Source organism: Porites lutea, chromosome 3 (assembly GCF_958299795.1).
Source record: "Porites lutea chromosome 3, jaPorLute2.1, whole genome shotgun sequence".
Lineage (NCBI taxonomy): Eukaryota > Metazoa > Cnidaria > Anthozoa > Scleractinia > Poritidae > Porites > Porites lutea.
In genome coordinates this window covers 38,367,458-38,389,470 of record NC_133203.1, presented here as the reverse complement: position 1 = coordinate 38,389,470, position 22,013 = coordinate 38,367,458, and the positions used below count along the sequence as shown (strand labels likewise).

The window sequence follows — 22,013 nt, the reverse complement described above, 5'->3', positions numbered from 1 at the left end:
AAAAGTACTTAGATAGTCATGACTATGATGAAAATTACACCTAACTAACCCGTAAAAACGACTTTATCCAGGGTCAGCAGTATTGATCGAAAACTTTTAACCGGGTGATGGGTTCTTGACGTGGGCCTTGAAAATGGATCTAAGTAACTACATTTTTCAGATTGTTAAATTATAAAGACAAACAAAAAGACGACACCAAATACTCTTTTATCGCTTCATGTCAAGAACATTTTCTCAAACAAAGATAAAGTGGTTTCAATATTGAGGTAGCCGGAATCAACAGCACTTTACAGGCGAATTTCAATTCCTTGTCATCATGGCATGAGTTGTACTGTTTGTATCCCTGCTTATCAATGCCAGGTTAGACTTATTAAGGTGATGATACGTTATTCTGAACCATATGATCTTACCCGGCAATTCAAACCCATTCAAACTTTGACAGTTTGGTTTGAGAGCAAAAACTACAATGAAAAGGAAAATTCAGTAATTTAAACTTCACCTGGGGAAACGAGAGCGGTTAAAAGTATCTTTAAATATGTGAAAAATGCATCCTGGTGGGTATAAGCCAATAAAATATATAGAGATTACTTCATGGGCAGGCCGCGCGTACGGGATTTTCTCACGAGTTGGTGATGTATCAGTAATCTCACTTGCTCGCTGCGCTCGCTCGTTCAACTTCTGATACAAACAATGAACCACGTATTCACTCAGGTTGACTCAAACAGATTCACTCAGTATTTATGAAATAAAAATAATATACAATGACCCAATCAGTATTGTCAAAACCGCTAAAGGGAAAACCCAATTATATTCAGATTAGACAAAGTTTGATTTGTCTCAGAAATTAGACTGTTCACATTCCCTTATTTTCCCGCAAAATCATCGTGATCGATCAACAATCGTTACCTGAGGCTATTTTTATTTCAAAGGGATCGAGCTGAGGGGGTGGTAGGCGTCGGGCTTTACAAGCTGGACTCTGTTCATTTGAAACTAAGATGGCTGCGCGCGTCGGTAACATCTCGACTATCTTCCAAACAAAAGATATGTGATTATGAAAAGTCTAATTTGAAACTAACCTAAGAGATTGAAGTATATCCTCCCCTTCGTAATGAAGCTTTCTGAAATATCACAGTGACGCGACACGAAAATATTCATCCAGACCATAATTTTTGTAAATTGAAAGAATAACTTCAAGCAAAAAGGTGTACATCTATAAAATGAACAAGGAATTTGGAATTCATGACTTATTTGATATCCATTCTATGTGTACTCCTATCATACAAGAACGAAGTTAACTGAAGATAGTTGCCTAATGGAGCGTCGATAAATATGTTATATAATTAATTATCTAAAAGAAATTTCATGACGCACATGTATATTATCCAGGTAAAAGGGAAGGCCTATTGGGATGTTAATTGATTGCCCCTTTCCGGTTCTGTGAGGAAATTATTCTGTCATGCAAACAAAGAATAATTCAATCGATCTGTAAGCAAAACTTACGACCATGTCTTAAGACATTGAAAACCAGATATACAGTATGCTACTAACTTAACCTGAATGGAAAGATTGCTAACATTTCTGTAAAAAAAGAACGGTTACGTTTGTCTAAGTAACTCGAATAACCCACATTTTACGACGTCAATCGATTTGAATCATCCGTGTGACGTCTTGACGTGGGAAAAAAAATTTTTTCAAAGGATGTAGACAGGTGTTTGAATTCTTCTTAGGAATAGAAGAGGACAGTTGAGGCACACTTGAACAACACTACAACAACACCATAATAATAATAATAATAATATAAATAATAATAATAGTAAGAGTGTTTCTAGATAAGAGGCAAGGACAGCAGCTGACAAGTCCCTAAGGATGCTTGTATTGAAGAGAAAGAAATGCAAAAAAAATGCGAGGATTTAAGAACAGAATTTAATTTGCTCGTCTGTGGAATGTGAATGCTACAGCAATTCACTCAGCTTTGGTTATAGGTTGACAAAAAACTTACAAAGGAGCTCGAGTTTTCAACAGATAGGAGTGATCGTAGGACTGAATTTCTTTAGAAAGCGGCGATAAAACTGCTAGGCTTTTGCGAAAAATCCTCGATGTCTACGGCTATAAGCACGCCCTGAATTGCTTTATGACCGGAGAAAATCAAAGCTATGAAATGATAATAATAATAATGAAGTAATAATAAAGCTACGTGTAAACGGACGCAACATTGATGGATGTTACATGTTCCGCCCGTTTGCACAGGGCCGGGTTAACAATAAGAAAACTAAGAAGAGAAATGATAATGATTATAATAATAATAATAATAATAATAATAATAATAATAATAATAATAATAATAATAATAATATCGTCCACAATGCTACAACTCAAATTACGCTAAATGATATTGTGTAAACAGGACCATATTTCCAGAAGTTCAAGAGGCTGAAGTGTACCCTTCCTTCCGCAAAAAAGCCATTCCTTACAGAAATATAAATAGACCAAAAATAAATAACCTATGCCACTGATAATAGTAAATAAATAAATGAATGAATAAATGGTTTTAAGGTAGCGCATCCACATAGTGGTTCTTTTTTTACCATTCCTGGTGGAATTGGGGTTTATAAATGCTGGCTCTTGAGGAGAGGAGTACCCGGAGTAAAGCCTCTCGAAGCAAAAGGAGAGAATTAAGCAACAACAAACTTAACCCACATAATTATGGCGTTGACGCCTAGATTTGAACCCGGGCCACACTGGTGGAAAGCGAGTGCGCTCAACATTGGGCCATTCCTTCGCCCCCCCATGCAATGAAATCAAGCGAAATAAAATTGAAACAACTAAACGTAATTCGTTTGCACGTCTTGGATAAATTTATTGTTGAATCTAACGTTCTTTGCAAACTTTTGTCTCCAAGAAAGTGGTCTCTGTTGGAGACATCTCAAATTGAAGAGTGAAAGTTATTTGCGGATTGCCTCTTCTACAAATCACTGAAAAGGCGGCAAATGTACTTTCTCTACAAATCAATGCAAACTTGAATTATGACGAGAATGACTCGACTGCTATAGAATACAGCGACCTTGAGATTTGATTCAAAGGGAAAATATTGTAAATGATAAATAAAAATGGTTTTGCAATATTCTTTCTCGTTCAATTAGCAAACAAATGATAGAAAAGTTAAGACTCACTCAAAGACCATGCATAATACTATTCCTAATTTATTAGAGACTCAATTTCAAGGTAAGTATACGCCATACTTTATGACGCTAAAAATAATTTGGCTCCTGAAATTGCCTTGACATTGCAAGTTAAAAATACGGAAGTGTGGGCTGACATGCATGGACTTTGAAAAGCAGCATGGGGATTTTTCAGAAATATACAGTAAAAACCTTGGTATAAGAAGCTAAGTTTTTCTAAGCTAGGCTAAGAAGGATTTATAAAAATAGTGCTAAGTGGAAAATTAGGCTACTGAGGTTGTTAAAAATAAATAAGGTGTTTGTCATTGTTGGTTGTGGCCTATTTTGGGCCCTTTTTTTGGTTTTCCACGCATAACATGTTATAAAAATCCCTTTAATTCAAGCATGTTAAAGCCATTTTTAGTTATTTTAGTATATTTATATCTTTATTTGTAATTATTTTTTACTCATTTAGCGTAAATATTTTTTTATAATTTTGATAAAAAGATTTGTAAAATTTAGTTATTAATTACTATTGTGATGCACTTTTGAATATTTTATAGAAAAGGCACAATACAAATAATAAATGTTATTGTTATTGTTATTGTTGAAGTTATGCTATTAAAACCGAACAAAAACCAACCTCAAAACGTGGTGCTGTGTTGTTGCTTGGCGAAACATGATACTGCATTTCTCAAAATAAGAACCTGTTTCAAAATGTAGGCTAAAACAGGTTCTTATCGAAAAGGGGTCTAAATAGACAATCCTAGCCTAACAGGTTCTTAAAAGTTTAAGTTCTTACACGCCGGTTTTTACTGCAGTTGAATTATACAAACAATCAAACCACAAAACCAGATGTTAATTGCTTCTGTTTGTTTGTGTTTTACGATTATATTATCTTAACTACTATTTAATTAATGAAGTAATACTTTTTATCTAAAATAACTATTTTGTATCTATATTCCTTCTACTCATATCCTTGTTTGGGTCACCTACTCGGTTAGTTCCACGAATTATTTACCTGTCCCAAACCCTGGACAATGAACCTTTAATTGAAATCCTCTTTCCATTCACAAATATGCAATCTCTCGATTTATAGATTTTACAGCACTAATTTGTATTAACTATAATTATTCTGTGTGTGTCTAAATAAAAATTGACTTGACTTGACTTGACTTGGGAAGAAATTATCTTCAAGGATAGTTTATTTATTTATTTACTTTTAGTACTAACGAGTAAGGGGCTCCGTTCAAGCGCGCGCTTCGCGCTCGGGTGCCCCCCCCCCCCGCCCCCCCCCCCCCCAAAAAAAAATGTCAATATTCCTGTTAAGACTTCCTCTTGGACCTGGCAAAGTAGCGTCCTGGAAATAGAAAATCCGTCTTTCGTTATTGTACTTGCCACTGTTACTCGGCATTTTTAAAATAATCTCTAAGGAAAATTATTATTATTGAGATTGAATTCAAACCCCTCCCCTGACTTTTCAGCTTGCTGATTTTATGATTACTTGATATACAGGTCCTTACACGTGCTTATTGGACAGTATGCCTACTGAATATTAATGAGTTTTTGGAGTGTGTTTACAAAGAAAGCAGCTAAACCGAGGCGACTATTTAACGACGAAACAATTTAGATCCAACTCTGTCTCAGCTTTCACAGTGAATGAAGGAATACATACATGTACATGTATAGCGGTACATACACGTGATTATGTCATGTACGTTTGGTCCAAGGTTTTTAAGTTTGTTGTCAGAAAAACAAAAACACTTCCTGAATGTACTAAAATCTTTTATTTTATTCCAGAAACTTTAAGCAGTGAATTTTACAGTAGATTACCTAAAGAAGACACTATTGAGAGCTACAAAGATTAGACTGTTTTAGTCTTCGCTTTGTTGTTTTCCACTAATTTTACTTCTTCCTGTCAATCTCCATCAAACGAGCATTTGGGGGAAATCTAAAAAAAGGAAAGAAAAATAGATCAATGAGTTAACTGGCATTAGTGATCGGTAAAAAAAAAAAGCAATTGTATACAATTTATTAGTGGTACATTGTTTTTCAACATTCATTTTTTATAAATTCGGCTAGAAAAAGTCGTTGAGCACGTTAAGGTTTTCAATAATATAATATAACTATTTACCGAATTCCACTTTCCTGAATTAAGAAGAACTCAGAGAGTTTTATCCGTTTAATTGACATCACTCAATTTCATGAAAATAATTGTTAAACATCAGAAAACAACAGCAGCAAACAACCGAAAATCAAACATCGGTGCGCGTCCAGTTTTTCTATACATTATGAAAACCTTTACAACTTAAATTTCACCACTCGTAGATCGAAAATGATCGAAACTTTATTTAATATTTATAAATCATATATCACCAAACTGCGTCCAGAGGAGTTTCAAATTTACTACCAGTGAGCTTGGCTGAATTGTCTATTTCAAATGCAAATTAGAAACGGTTTAACACTGGCCTATCCAGCCACTACAAGTGATCATACTTTTAACAGGAAATCAAATTATAAAGCTTGTATATTTATTTGACAGTCGCATAGGTAGTTAGTAAAAACGAACGCAGGACTTGTTCAGTTTCATCAGTGAATGCCGTGGGACCAGTTACAAGATAGCTGAGCTTAAATTTCATTCTCTTCGTTGGAAGTCAACGTACATTTAATTAAATATTTAAGTTAAAGGTGTACTTGCCATGTTTAAACATTTATTTGCCATTAACCGCGACGACCACGACCTCCACGTCCTCTTCGCCCTCTACGTCCTCTTCGTCCTCTTCGCCCTCTACGTCCTCTTCGTCCTCTTCGTCCTCTTCGTCCACTTCGTCCTCTTCGTCCTCTACGTCCTCTACGTCCTCGACGACCACCACGTCGACGGCCTCTACCTCCGCGACGACCACCACGTCTACGTCGAAAACGACGAATTAGTCGCCGACCAACTCGTCGGAACCGAATAGGGGCGGGATCTGAAAAATCGTTTGCTTGACTGAGTAAGGAGTTTTCATCTTCGTCTTCTCTCTCCGTAACTTCACCAACACTATCTCCTCCTTGCACTTCATCAACAGCATTTTCGCCTTCCTCTTGTTCATCTCCATCGTCTTCACTATCGTCGTTTTCATCGTCTGTGTCTTCGTCCAAGTCTCCGTCCTCTTCAATATCTCCGTCTTCATCGTTTATATCTTCATGCGGGTTTTCATCTTCATCTTCTAAATCTTCATCCTCGTCTTTAACTGCAATGTCTGTTAATTCTCCATCACTAGAATCAAAATGTTTCCATTACTAAAACTATTTTTGTATTCATATATTTCAATATTTATGCCTACATTCAAGCATACCACTGTCTGTTACCGCAATGTACAAATTTGATTGTGAATAAGTGGAAATTTAAAATGTCCTGACTTATTTAAATGAGGTATGTGATCAATATGTATAATGCAAACCCAGCCTTTAAAGAAAGTAATTTCAAAAGATAACTTATGAATGTTAAAGATCAATTTCCTCAAACAACTGTAAAAGTGATTTGTGACCTCCGGGCTCCATGTTACCGACTTATTCATGTGTTATAATAACCTATTAATTTAGTTCTCGCGATATATTTTTTTAATCTTACCCTTCACGTTGTTCCTCCTGGAATTCATTGGCAATTTCATTCAATTCATGGTTGCTTGATTTTTCTGCATTTTCGTTGAATGGCAGAGCCAAGCTGAAGTTCAGTGCAAAGCCAACCAGGGCTAACAGGATAAAAGTCTTCATCATTAAGCCTTATCCCGACTTCTGGTGATGGAGCACAGGATCGTGCTTTTATATCTTTGGTGCACTCAGGCGTCCATAATGTTGATATAATTGTAAAAATTAGTCGGCCACTTACGTTCACAAGAAAACACTCAAAACATATTGTGAAAATCAACCCCGATATTTTTGAGATATAGAAACATTTCCAAACCGCCTTCCAAATTTAAGATCTATTTGTGCACAACTTGCTAAATTTAATCTTTTGAAAACCAGCACTTGAAGCCTATACGTATATACCTAAGGCCGATAAGTATGCCGGAAATTGTACGATAAGAATTTTCCTTGATCAGTTGTTGTTGTTGATATGGTTTCACGCTAAACAATGCCTGAACTGCTGTTAACGTGACCCGGCAAAAGTTGAAACCTAACCAACCATCTCTCCTCGATAATGTTGGGATAGATGCTCATCTTAAGTCTATAAAAGGGGTTTAAAAAAAAGACCTGACCCAGTGTGGCGGGGTCCACACATCAAAAATGAACGACTTTACTTTGTTAGGTGTAGATTAAGGTATATGAGATTATCCACCCACACAAAGTTGTCAACAAGTTCACAAATTTTATGTCTAACTAGGGGATGACTTCAATAGGTCGCCTTGTCATTTAAAAATAGGAAACTTAAGCAAAGCTAGGCGTTTTTGAGCGACGCCCCTCTAACGAAAGTGAACTTTTTACATTTCTGAGCAGTGATTTTGCCCAAATTTTCAGTTAAATCGTCTCTTCACGTGTAAAGAAACTAAGCAATACAAATTTTATAGCGTCAAGTCATATTAAAAAGAAAAAGTCCTCACTTCCGGTTGACGTGCGTCTCTCAAACACGCCTTTGCTCCCTATTATGTGGACCACACTATAATTAGTTATAAGTTGCATTTGTTTTTACCCTAGTCAACGTGTGGCATCATAGTTGTTTACCCCATGTTAAATTACCCGTCATTTAATTCTATTCCATTTATTGTCAATGCTAGCCCCCTTACTTATTAAACTATTGCAATATTGCAGAAAAAAAGGGGATATCAACAGTAAACCTCAACTACGAACGTCGTTTATTTATTGGATACAAATCTTTGAAAATTATAAGATAAGTTACATCTTTCAATCACGGATGCGCTTTTCTGTATGCACCTTACCTAAGTCTGAACCAGAACTAGAGCATTAGAATGAAAAGGCTTGACCCTATATTGTCCATCAAAATATCTTAATGTTGATTTCTCATTTCGCGACTCTGACTAGAGAAACATTGATATTAGGGGCGTTAATTTTTGTCTTTGATACTGGACGTCGGCATGCCATGAGGAGCAATATTGAGATATTATAACTGCATTTTCCCCCCTTTCCTGGCTTTATTATCTAGTAACTCTCTAACACGCCGTCCCCCGCCCGGGGGTAAAAACGTTTCATTATGGACGGTCTGTTAGCATTTCTTTTTTCGTATGGCAAGATAGCCTGCGCTACAGAAGAAACTAACCTCTGGTTAAGTCCGTCTGCGAAACAGAGACGAAATCCTTTTGCTAAGCCCTCACCTGTGTACTAGGATTTGTGTGGCTTTCTTAACAGACCAATCATGGAGCGTATCGTCGATTTGCCAATCAGGATGTAAAGAAATTCAAAACACATTTTAGGTGATTCATTGATTCCGTTGGGGGTGCGTTGGGTTTAAATTACAGGGGTGTACGCAGGCTAATGGCAAGATTTTTAAAGATCGTATAGTCTTCGAAAGTAATGTAGGTATGCAAATGAACCTGATAAACGCACATTTTAGTGATTCCACTTGAAACATCTCCTCTCCCGCCGGCTTGAATTGCGTCCACTTGATGGTGTAGGGCAGCCACACTTCAAAATACAAAAAAATCATTCGTCCTTCTCTTGGGAGAGGAGAGTCCATAGAATCAGTAGACATGTTAAAACGGGACATAAAAAGCTGATCACATTAAAAATGTTAAAAATGACCTCACTGCACCCGAGTGAGTGTGGCATAGTTCAAAAGTATTCTCTTGTACATGTTAGAATTCTAGTCTGTTTGCAATTGGTTACTATTATGTATTAACTCTGTCCTTAAAGGCGTAGATAAAAGTATTGTGAGGTTATCTATCCTGAAAAAGTTGAAAACAAGTTCACAAACACTAGACAAAAATCGGTGATGACTTAAAAAGATCAAGTGGTCCATTATGTGGAACACTCGTCGGTTAAGTCTGTTTGGTCACTATTTGGATGATTTTTTTTGGACGCATTTTAATCAAAGCAGGCATGATAGCATCATAATTATTTATCTCATGTGAAATAGCTTTCAATTTAATTTTGTCTCATTCTATTTATTTTTAATTCCAGAAAAGACACCTATCGTTCAAAATATTTCGAACATTGCTGACAAATGGATATAGAGAGTAATAATATAGCATCAATTCCAAGCGACGTTTTTTTTTTTTGCAAGTCAAACTTTAAAAATATGATTCGATATTTCTTTCAATCATTAGACCGCTTGAATACTAATACATAGAGGATATTACATGGCCGCGCGGAGATACGAAATTTCTCTTCGAGTGTTGAGAAATATTTCACGAGTGAGCGCAGCGAACGAGTAAAATATTTTCAACACGAGAAGAAAAATTTCTTATCTCCAAGCGGCCATGTAAAGTGCTATTTATTATATAAACACCAATGAAATACCAAACCATTTCAATGAAACAGTTTTTTTCTGCGAAAGGCGCGAATTTATTATGTAGCCATCGCAACGGTGACATTTTCACATGTGAAAATAACACGTTATTTTCACGTGTGAAGATATCATGTTTTCGCGCGAAAGCTCATTTGGAATTTCATTGGTAGCCTGCGTAGCTGGCGGTATTGTGTAGTAGTCGTGTAGCCACGCTGGCTATTTCATTGGTGTTTATATAATAAATTTAATTATTGTAGTTTAAAATTGCCATTGATTCATTGATTAATAATCTTATGGTAATTGAACTGAGTGGAGTGCAATTTGGTCTGAAATCATACGCGTGATTTCAAAATCGAACGAGCGCGCATTTCAGATCAAAATTGCACGACACGAAGTTCAATTACCACTTTATTACATCCATTTTGAAATCGCAGAATTTAGTCAGTACTAACATTTTATTGATCGAGTAGCCGGTTTGTTAAAAAGCCGAAACAAAAAGGCTTTTACATCTTATTTTGTATTCGAAACAGAAATGATGCGATATAGAACAAAAATATAATGGTGCGATTTAAAACAGAAATGATGCGATTTAGAACATGAATGACGCGATTTGGAACAGATGCGATTTAGAGCAAAAAATGGTGCGATTTAGGAATAAATCACACTGCTGAGAGCCAATCAGATTGCCCGGATAGCCAGTGATTTCAAAGTGGATGTAATAAAGTCATATATTTTAATTTTTATAAAAGTTAACTTTCTTGTAGGCAGCTAAGTTCAGTACTGGAAAGAAAGAGTATTAGAGTGAAAGGCTTGAACCTAGAGTGCCCGTGCAAGATGGTACAACGTTGATTTTCTTACCCGGCAACTTTTACTAGAGAGCGTTAATTTTGCACCTGATATACTGCGTTTTTGCATGCCGCGAAGGGAATATTGATATATTATAAGAGAGTTTCCCCCTTCGATCTCCTGGCAGTATTACCGAGCGTGTCTCCCCTGTTGTCATGTTGGTCGTCTTGCAAGATTTCGGAGCTCGTATCGTGATCAATAATAAGGTATTACTCTCCCGCCGGCTTTATTCGCGACCACTTGATGTTGAAGGACACTCTTGAAAATATAGAGACAGTCATTCACACTGCTCTTAGGGAGGACAGTCCATGTAATAAAAGGACATTTTACGGAACATGAAACTGCTCATCAAAATAATGTCAGAGAGGAAAAAACAGCAGTTCAATATTGTCGAAATCTCAATGTTTCTGAAGTTAGATCAGCTATTTATTCATATATGGACACCGCCGAGAGGTTTAAGAGGTTGAAGTGCGTCCTTCATTTCGCGTGCTAAAGCTATTTGAAATAGTAAAAAAAAAAACAAAAACAAAAACAAAAAGAAGAAGAAGAAGAAGAAGAAGAAGAAGAAGAAGAAGAAGAAATTCCTTACAGAAATATACCAGAGCAATACACCAGCGCTGACTAAAATTGAAGAGGTTTTTCAATACAAAATGATAAAATGAATTAAGAGTTCATTATATTTGACATCCTTTAACTGCATGCACGTAATGTTAGAATGATTTTTATTTGTGAGTTGCTTCTCACGAGGAAACAAACAATAAAATGAAGATTAATTTATTTTATAAAGTCATAATATGATGCAATGTCAACGTGTATGATGATTATGCAAAAGAAAGACGCAAAGCATGTAATCTATCCAAGAAAAGGTACATTATGCCATAAGGTCAATTTTATAGTTACAGCACGAGCGAAGAGGGCTCTATTCTCCTTAGGAAGTAGCGTGCAAATCGTTAGCCTAAAATTATCTTTATTCTTCCACGAAAATTTAATTTGTACTTTACACAATCTTTTTGTCAGATATAATGAGATTAACTCTCATATTGGCGACTGCTAAAGAATTACAGCTGCAGAGTGAAAAAATATATGGCAGCTAATATCATTATCATGATGATTTTGCAATATCGTTGCTTGTTTTTAAGAGAAAGAATATTTAACAATTATTCGCCAAAGGCGAAGTTAATATTGTTGAATAATCCCCGAGACGAAGTCGAGGGGATTATTCAACAATATTAACCGAGCCTGAGGTGAATAATTGTTTTAGTATATTCACACGAAGTGATCTCAACAGAATCAGAAAGGAAACCATTAAAAAACGATTAGTTTGATTGACGGGTGAAAATTCATGCGTGAACACGAAGCCGTAAACAGTGGATGCGCAAAAGTTAGATCTTTACAGTATCTTCAAACATGGCAAATGATAGTTTTAATCCTTTTGTATCGAGTTTTGTAAGCTTTAGCATCAACGGTTTAAAAGAAAACGCCGAAAATTTAAATTACTACCCAATTCTGAGAAGAAAAGTATCTAGCGCTTTATTTGTTTCTGTCAACTCACCGTGAATGAGAAAGTTTTCTTCGTCGCTTCTTGCAAATGCTGTCAACAGCGGCTGCGATCAAGGTGAGCGTTGTTTATGTCCAAAGTTCTTTGCCTTGTTAACTTGCTGGCACGTACAATTTTCGAAAATATTTGCCTTCCTCTCTTCTCCATAAATTAACTTCTATTTATAGGCAAAATTGGTCTTGCGAGAAAATCCCGAAATCACAAAACAGTGACAAAGCGACCTCGTTTTCCTCTGAAGTGGTAAACATAGCTTCGAGCGTACAAAAAGTCAGCTAAAGTAAACCACTTCACAATAAATCACGCTGTTTAAACACCATGAAGTCTTTTCTTACCTTCAAAGTCATCAGCACTTGGATATTCGTGTATTTTCAAAAAGGTTTTACTTTGAAACTTTGGCAAAACACCCAGTTCGCGACAGCGATTTTGTTCGGCTTTATATTCACCGCCTAGCGCGGTGAATATAACGTCATAGTCCGAGATAGCTAACCAATCACATTGCTTGAATTGCCAAGATCACTGAGTGTGTATATACTAATTAACAATTATTCGCCGAAGGCGAAGTTAATATTGTTGAATAATCCCCGAGACGAAGTCGAGGGGATTATTCAACAATATTAACTGAGCCTGAGGTGAATAATTGTTTTAGTATATTCACACGAAGTGATCTCAACAGAATCAGAAAGGAAACCATTAAAAAACCATTAGTTTGATTGACGGGTGAAAATTCATGCGTGAACACGAAGCCGTAAACAGTGGATGCGCAAAAGTTAGATCTTTACAGTATCTTCAAACATGGCAAATGATAGTTTTAATCCTTTTGTATCGAGTTTTGTAAGCTTTAGCATCAACGGTTTGAAAGAAAACGCCGAAAATTTAAATTACTACCCAATTCTGAGAAGAAAAGTATCTAGAGCTTTATTTGTTTCTGTCAACTCACCGTGAATGAGAAAGTTTTCTTCGTCGCTTCTTGCAAATGCTGTCAACAGCGGCTGCGATCAAGGTAAACGTTGTTTATCTCCAAAGTTCTTTGCCTTGTTAACTTGCTGGCACGTACAATGTTCGAAAATACTTGCCTTCCTCTCTTCTCCATAAATTAACCTCTATTTATAGGCAAAATTGGTCTTGCGAAAAAATCCCGAAATCACAAAACAGTGACAAAGCGACCTCGTTTTCCTCTGTAGTGGTAAACATAGCTTCGAGCGTACAAAAAGTCAGCTAAAGTAAACCACTTCACAATAAATCACGCTGTTTAAACACCATGAAGTCTTTTCTTGCCTTCAAAGTCATCAGCACTTGGATATTCGTGTATTTTCAAACAGGTTTTACTTTGAAACTTTGGCAAAACACCCAGTTCACGACAGCGATTTTGCTCGGCTTTATATTCACCGCCTAGCGCGGTGAATATAACGTCATAGTCCGAGATAGCTAACCAATCAGATTGCTTGAATTACCAAGATCACTGAGTGTGTATATACTAATTATTAATAGCCCACGACTAACTCCAAAACTAAAAATTATTTCACAGGCCTAGTATTATACTTTTGTACTGACATTAAGACTAGCAGAAATTCCATTTCCACGAAAAAAGTACTTAAATAGTCATGACTATGATGAAAATTACACCTAACTAACCCGTAAAAACGACTTTATCCCGGGTCAGCAGTATTGATCGAAAACTTTTAACCGGGTGATGGGTTCCTGACATGAGCCTTGAAAATGGATCTAAGTAACTACATTTTTCAGATTGTTAAATTATAAAGACAAACAAAAAGACGGCACCAAATACTATTTTATCGCTTCATGTCAAGATCTTTTCCTCAAACAAGATAAAGTGGTTTTAATATTGAGGTAGCCGGAATCAACAGCACTTTACAGGCGATTTTCAATTCCTTGTCATCATGGCATGAGTTTTACTGTTTGTATCCCTGCTTATCAATGCCAGGTTAGACTTATTAAGGTGATGATACGTTATTCTGAACCACATGATCTTATCCGGCAATTCAAACCCATCCAAACTTTGACAGTTTGATTTGGGAGCAAAAACTACGATTAAAAGGAAAATTCAGTAATTTAAACTTCACCTGGGGAAACGAGAGCGGATAAAAGTATCTGCAAATATGTGAATAATGCATCCTGGTGAGTATAAGCCAATAAAATATATAGAGATTACTCCATGGGCAGGCCGGGCGTACGGGATTTTCTCACGAGTTGGTGATGTATCAGAAATCTCACTAGCTCGCTGCGCTCGCTCGTTCAACTTCTGATACAAACAATGAACCACGTATTCACTCAGGTTGACTCAAACAGATTCACTCAGTATTTATGAAATAAAAATAATATACAATGACCCAATTAGTATTGTCAAAACCACTAAAGGGAAAACCCAATTATATTCAGATTAGACAAAGTTTGATTTGTCTTAGAAATTAGACTGTTCACCTTCCCTTATTTTCCCGCAAAATCATCGTGATCGATCAACAATCGTTACCTGAGGCTATTTTTTTTTCAAAGGGATCGAGCTGAGGGGGTGGTAGGCGACGGGCTTTACAAGCTGGACTCTGTTCATTTGAAACTAAGATGGCCGCGCGCGTCGGTAACATCTCGACTATCTTCCGAACAAAAGATAGGTGATTATGAAAAGTCTAATTTGAAACTAACCTAAGAGATTGAAGTATATCCTCCCCTTCGTAATGAAGCTTTCTGAAATATCACAGTGACGCGACACGAAAATATTCATCCAGACCACATTTTTTTATAAATTGAAAGAATAACTTCGGTCAAAAAGGTGTACATCTATAAAATGAATTATTTGATTTCCATTCTATGTGTACTCCTACCATACAAGAACGAAATTAACTGAAGATAGTTGCCTAATGGAGCGTCGATAAATATGTTATATAATTAATTATCTAAAAGAAATTTCGTGACGCACATGTATATTATCCAGGTAAAATGGAAGGGCCTATTAAGATGTTAATTGATTGCCCCTTTCCGGTTCTGTGAGGAAATTATTCTGTCATGCAAACAAAGAATAATTGAATCGATTTGTAAGCAAAACTTACGACCATGTCTTAAGACATTGAAAAACAGATATACAGTATGCTACTAACTTAACCTGAATGGAAAGATTGCTAACACTTCTGTAAAAAAAAGAACGGTCACGTTTGGCTAAGTAACTCGAATAACCCACATTTTACGACGTCAATCGATTTGAATCATCCGTGTGACGTCTTGACGTGGGAAGAAAATTTTTTCAAAGGATGTAGAGAGAGGTATTTGAATTCTTCTTAGGAATAGAAGAGGACAATGGAGGCACACGTGAAGAACACTACAACAACACTATGATAATAATAATAATAATAATAATAATATCGTCCACAATGCAATAACTCAAATTACACTAAATGATATTGTGTAAACAGGACCATATTTCCAGAAGTTCAAGAGGCTGAAGTGTACCCTTCCTTCCGCCAAAAAGCCATTCCTTACAGAAATATAAATAGACCAAAAATAAATAACCTATGCCACTGATATTAGTAAATAAATAAATGAATGAATAATGGTTTTAAGGTAGCGCATCCACATAGTGGTTCTTTTTTTACCATTCCTGGTGGAATTGGGGTTTATAAATGCTGGCTCTTGAGGAGAGGAGTACCCGGAGTAAAGCCTCTCGAAGCAAAAGGAGAGAATTAAGCAACAACAAACTCAACCCACATAATTATGGCGTTGACGCCTAGATTTGAACCCAGGCCACACTGGTGGAAAGCGAGTGCGCTCAACATTGGGCCATCCCTTTGCTCCCCCCCCCCCCCCCCCCCCCCCCATGCAATGAAATCAAGCGAAATAAAATTCAAACAACTAAACGTAATTCGTTTGCACGTCTTGGATAAATTTATTGTTGAATCTAACGTTCTTTGCAAACTTTTGTCTCCAAGAAAGTGATCTCTGTTTGAGACATCTCAAATTGAAGAGTGAAAGTTATTTGCGGATTGCCTCTTCTACAAATCACTGAAAAGGCGGCAAATGTACTTTCTCTACAAATCAATATTGTACTTGCAAACTTGAGTTATGACGAGAATTACTCGACTGCTATAGAGTACAGCGACCTTGAGATTTGATTCAAAGGGAAAATATTGTAAATGATAAATAAAAATGGTTTTGCAATATTCTTTCTCGTTCAATTAGCAAACAAATGATTGAAAAGTTAAGACTCACTCAAAGACCATGCATAATACTATTCCTAATTTATTAGAGACTCAATTTCAAGGTAAGTATACGCCATACTTTATGACGCTAAAAATAATTTTGCTCCTGAAAATGCCTTGATATTGCAAGTTAAAAATACGGAAGTGTGGGCTGACATGGACTTTGAAAAGCAGCACGGGGATTTTTCAGAAATATACAGTAAAATCCTTGGTATAAGAAGCTAAGCTTTTATTAAGCTAGGCTAAGAAGGATTTATAAAAAAAGTGCTAAGTGGAAAATTAGGCTACTGAGGTTGTTAAAAATAAATAAGGTGTTTGTCATTGTTGGTTGTGGCCTATTTTGGGCCTATTTTTGGCTTTTCATGCATAACATGTTATAAAAATCCCTTTAATTCAAACATGTTAAAGCCATTTTTAGTTATCTTAGTATGTCTATATCTTTATTTGTAATTATCTTTTACTCATTTAGCGTAAATATTTTTTATGATTTTGATAAAAAGATTTGTAAAATTTAGTTATTAATTACTATTGTGATGCGCTTTTTTAATGTTTTATAGAAAAGGCGCAATACAAATAATAAATGTTATTGTTATTGTTATTGTTAAAATTATGCTATTAAAACCAACCTCAAAACATGGTGCTGTGTTGTTGCTTGGCGAAACATGATACTGCATTTCTCAAAATAAGAACCTGTTTCAAAATGTAGGCTAAAACAGGTTCTTATCGAAAAGGGGTCTAAATAGACAATCCTAGCCTAACAGGTTCTTAAAAGTTTAAGTTCTTACACGCGGGTTTTTAATGTAGTTGAATTATACAAACAATCAAACCACAAAACCAGATGTTAATTGCTTGTGTTTGTTTGTGTTTTACGATTATATTATCTTAACTACTATTTAATTAATGAAGTAATACTTTTTATCTAAAATAACTATTTTGTATCTGTATTCCTTCTACTCATATTCTTGTTTGGGTCACCTACTCGGTTAGTTCCACGAACTATTTACGTGTCCCAAACCCTGCATAATGAACCTACAATTGAAATCCTCTTTCCATTCACAAATATGCAATCTCTCGATTTATAGATTTTAAAGCACTGATTTGTATTAATTATAATTATTCTGTGTGAGTCTAAATAAAAATTGACTTGACTTGACTTGACCTGGGAAGAAATTATCTTCAAGGATAGTTTATTTATTTATTTACTTTTAGTATTTACGAGTAAGGGGCTCCGTTCAAGCGCACGCTTCGCGTTCGGGTGCCCCTCCCCGCCCCCCCCCCCCCCCCAAAAAAAATGTCAATATTCCTGTTAAGACTTCCTCTTGGACCTCGCAAAGTAGCGTCCTGGAAATAGGAAATCCGTCTTTCGTTATTGTACTTGCCACTGTTGCTCGGCATTTTTTTAATAATTTCTAAGGAATATTGTTATTATTGAGATTGAATTCAAAGCCCTCCCCTGACTTTTCAGCTTGTTAATTTTATGATTACTTGATATACAGGTCCTTACACGTGCTTATTGGACAGTATGCCTACTGAATATTAATGCACTTTTGGAGTGTGTTTTCAAAGAAAGCAGCTAAACCGAGGCGACTATTTAACGACGAAACAATTTAGATCCAACTCTGTCTCAGCTTTCACAGTGAATGAAGGAATACATGTACATGTATAGCGGTACATACACGTGATTATGTCATGTACGTTCGGTCCAAGGTTTTTAAGTTTGTTGTCAGAAAAACAAAAACACTTCCTGAATGTACTAAAATCTTTTATTTTATTCCAGAAACTTTAAGCAGTGAATTTTACAGTAGATTACCTAAAGAAGACACTATTGAGAGCTACAAAGATTAGACTGTTCTAGTCTTCGCTTTGTTGTTTTCCACTAATTTTACTTCTTCCTGTCAATCTCCGTCAAACGAGCATTTGGGGGAAATCTAAAAAAAGGAAAGAAAAATAGATCAATGAGTTAACTGGCATTAGTGATCGGTAAAAAAAAAAAAAAAGCAATTGTATACAATTTATTAGTGGTACATTGTTTTTCAACATTCATTTTTAATAAATTCGGCTAGAAAAAGTCGCTGAGCACGTTAAGGTTTTCAAGAATATAATATAACTATTTACCGAATTCCACTTTCCTGAATTAAGAAGAACTCAGAGAGTTTTATCCGTTTAATTGACATCACTCAATCTCATGAAAATAATTGTTAAACGTCAGAAAACAACAGCAGCAAACAACCGAAAATCAAACATCGGCGCGCGTCCAGTTTTTCCATACATTATGAAAACCTTTACAACTTAAATTTCACCACTCGTAGATCGAAAATGATCGAAACTTTATTTAATATTTATAAATCATATATCACCAAACTGCGCCCAGAGGAGTTTCAAATTAACTACCAGTGAGCTTTGCTTAATTGTCTATTTCAAATGCAAATTAGAAACGGTTTAACAGTGGCCGATCCAGCCACTACAAGTGATCATAGTTTTAACAGAAAATCAAATTATAAAGCTTGTATATTCATTTGACAGTCGCATAGGTAGTTAGTAAAAACGAACGCAGGACTTGTTCAGTTTCATCAGTGAATGCCGTGAGACCAGTTACAAGATAGCTGAGCTTAAATTTCATTCTCTTCGTTGGAAGTCAACGTACATTTAATTAAATATTTAAGTTAAAGGTGTACTTGCCATGTTTAAACATTTATTTGCCATTAACCGCGACGACGACGACCTCCACGTCCTCTTCGCCCTCTACGTCCTCTTCGCCCTCTTCGTCCTCTTCGTCCTCTTCGTCCTCTTCGTCCTCTACGTCCTCTAACACGTCGACGGCCTCTACCTCCTCGACGACCACCACGTCTACGTCGAAAACGACGCGTTACTCTTCGAATCACACGGCGGATGGGTCGTCGGACACGACGAATTACTCGCCGACCAACTCGTCGGAACCGAATAGGGGCGGGATCTGAAAAATCGTTTGCTTGACTGAGTAAAGAGTTTTCATCTTCGTCTTCTCTCTCCGTAACTTCACCAACACTATCTCCTCCTTGCACTTCATCAACAGCATTTTCGCCTTCCTCTTGTTCATTTCCATCGTCTTCATCATCGTCGTTTTCATCGTCTGTGTCTTCGTCCAAGTCTTCGTCCTCTTCAATATCTCCGTCTTCATCGTTTATATCTTTATGAGGGTTTTCATCTTCATCTTCTAAATCTTCATCCTCGTCTTCAACTGCAATGTCTGTTAATTCTCCATCACTAGAATCAAAATGTTTCCATTACTAAAACTATTTTTGTATTCATATATTTCAGTATTTATGCCTACATTCAAGTATACGACTGTCTGTTACCGCAATGTACAAATTTGATTGTGAATAAGTGGAAATTTAAAATGTCCTGACTTATTTAAATGAGGTATGTGATCAATATATATAATGCAAACCCGGCCTTTAAAGAAAGTAATTTCAAAAGATAACTTATGAATGTTAAAGATCAATTTCCTCAAACAACTGTAAAAGTGATTTGTGACCCCGGGCGCCATGTTACCGACTTATTCATGTGGTATAATAACCTATTAATTTAGTTCTCGCGATAATCTTTTTTAATCTTACCCTTCACGTTGTTCCTCCTGGAATTCATTGGCAATTTCATTCACTTCATGGTTGCTTGATTTTTCTGCATTTTCGTTGAATGGCAGAGCCAAGCTGAAGGCCAGTGCAAAGCCAACCAGGGCTAACAGGATTAAAGTCTTCATCGTTAAGCCTTATCCCGACTTCTGGTGATGGAGCACAGGATCGTGCTTTTATACCTTTGGTGCACTCAGGCCTCCATAATGTTGATTGTAAAAATTAGTCGGCCACTTACGTTCACAAGAAAACACTCAAAACATATTGTGAACATCAACCCCGATATTTCTGAAATATAGAAACATTTCCAAACCACCTTCCTAATTTAAGATCTATTTGTGCACAACTTGCTAAATTTAATCTTTTGAAAACCAGCACTTGAAGCCTATACGTACATACCTAAGGCCGATAAGTATGCCGGAATTTGTACAATGAGAATTTTCCTTGATCAGTTGTTGTTGTTGATATGGTTTCACTCTAAACAATGCCTGAACTGCTGTTAACGTGACCCGGCAAACGTTGAAACCTAACCAACCATCTCTCCTCGATAATGTTGGCATAGATGCTCATCTTAAGTCTATAAAAGGGATTAAAAACAAAAAAAGACCTGACCCAGTGTGGCGGGGCCCAAACATCAAAAATTGAACGACTTTACTTTGTTAGGTGTAGATTAAGGTATATGAGATTATCCACCCACACAAAGTTGTCAACAAGTTCACAAATTTTATGCCTAACTAGGGGATGACTTCAATAGGTCGCCTTGTCATTTAAAAATAGGAAACTTAAGCAAAGCTAGGCGTTTTTGAGCGACGCTCCTCTACCGGAAGTGAACTTTTTACATTTCTGAGCAGTGATTTTGCCCAAATTTTAAGTTAGATCGTCTCTTCAAGTGTAAAGAAACTAAGCAATACAAATTTTATAGCGTCAAGTCATATTAAAAGGAAAAAGTCCTCACTTCCGGTTGACGTGCGTCTCTCAAACACGCCTTTGCTCCCTATTATGTGGACCACACTATAATTAGTTATAAGTTGAATTTGTTTTTACTCTAGTCAACGTGTGGCATCATAGTTATATACCCCAGGTTAAATAACCCGTCATTTAATTCTATTCCATTTATTTTAAATGCTAGACCCTTACCGATTAAACTATTGCAATATTACAGAAAAAAAGGGGATATCAATAGTTAACCTCAACTACGAACGCCGTTTATTTACTGCATACAAATCTTTGAAAATTATAAGATAAGTTACATCTTTCAATCACGGATGTGAATTTCTGTATGCACTTTAGCTAAGTCTGAACCAGAACTAGAGCATTGGAATGAAAAGGCTTGACCCTATATTGTCCATCAAAATATCTCAATGTTGATTTCTCATTCCGCGACTCTGACTAGAGAAACATTGATATTAGGGGCGTTAATTTTTGCCTTTGATACTGGACGTCGGCATGCCATGAGGACCAATATTGAGATATTATAACTGCATTTTTCCCCCTTTCCTGGCTTTATTATCTAGTAACTCTCTAACACCCCGTCCCCCGCCCGCGGGTAAGAACGTTTCATTATGGACGTCTGTTAGCATTTCTTTTTTCGTATGGCAAGATAGCCTGCGCTACAGAAGAAACTAACCTCCGGTTAAGTCCGTCTGCGAAACAGAGACGAAATCCTTGTTCTAAGCCCTCACCTGTGTACCAGGATTTGAGTGGCTTTCTTAACAGACCAATCATGGTGCATATCGTCGATTTGCCAACCAGGATGCAAAGAAATTCAAAACACATTTTAGGTGATTCATTGATTCCGTTGGGGGTGCGTTGGGTTTAAATTACAGGGGTGTACGCAGGCTAATGGCAAGATTTTTAAAGATCGTATAGTCTTCGAAAGTAATGTAGGTATGCAAATGAACCTGATAAACGCACATTTTAGTGATTTCATTTGAAACATCCCCTCTCCCGCCGGCTTAAATTGCGTCCACTTGATGGTGCAGGGTAGCCACACTTCAAAATACAAAAAAGTCATTCGTCCTTCTCTTGGGAGAGGAGAGTCCATAGAATCAGTAGACATGTTAAAACGGGACATAAAAAGCTGATCACATTAATACCAAGAAAGAAACAACATCTCAATATTGTCAAAATTTGCAGTAATGCAAATCCCAATTATTTTTAAGTTAGATCAAATATTGATTTGTACATATT

At 36.4% G+C, this 22,013-nt stretch overlaps 2 protein-coding genes across 2 annotated transcripts; both read right to left on the bottom strand.

Moving 5' to 3' along the window:
- Nucleotides 1–5,862: 5,862 nt before the first annotated feature.
- Nucleotides 5,863–7,039, bottom strand: LOC140929721 (uncharacterized). The gene is made up of 2 exons (XM_073379438.1): nucleotides 6,772–7,039; nucleotides 5,863–6,417 (listed from the first exon to the last, which is right to left on the bottom strand). Exons 1-2 carry the CDS (start codon nucleotides 6,915–6,917, stop codon nucleotides 5,880–5,882), a joined length of 684 nt encoding a protein of 227 aa, XP_073235539.1. The 5' UTR covers nucleotides 6,918–7,039; the 3' UTR covers nucleotides 5,863–5,879.
- Nucleotides 7,040–17,957: 10,918 nt separating this feature from the next.
- On the bottom strand, nucleotides 17,958–20,026 carry LOC140929720 (uncharacterized). The gene is made up of 3 exons (XM_073379437.1): nucleotides 19,809–20,026; nucleotides 18,892–19,455; nucleotides 17,958–18,140 (listed from the first exon to the last, which is right to left on the bottom strand). The coding sequence occupies exons 1-2, from the start codon at nucleotides 19,949–19,951 to the stop codon at nucleotides 18,915–18,917; spliced, it is 684 nt and encodes a 227-aa protein (XP_073235538.1). The 5' UTR covers nucleotides 19,952–20,026; the 3' UTR covers nucleotides 17,958–18,140; nucleotides 18,892–18,914.
- Nucleotides 20,027–22,013: the final 1,987 nt, after the last annotated feature.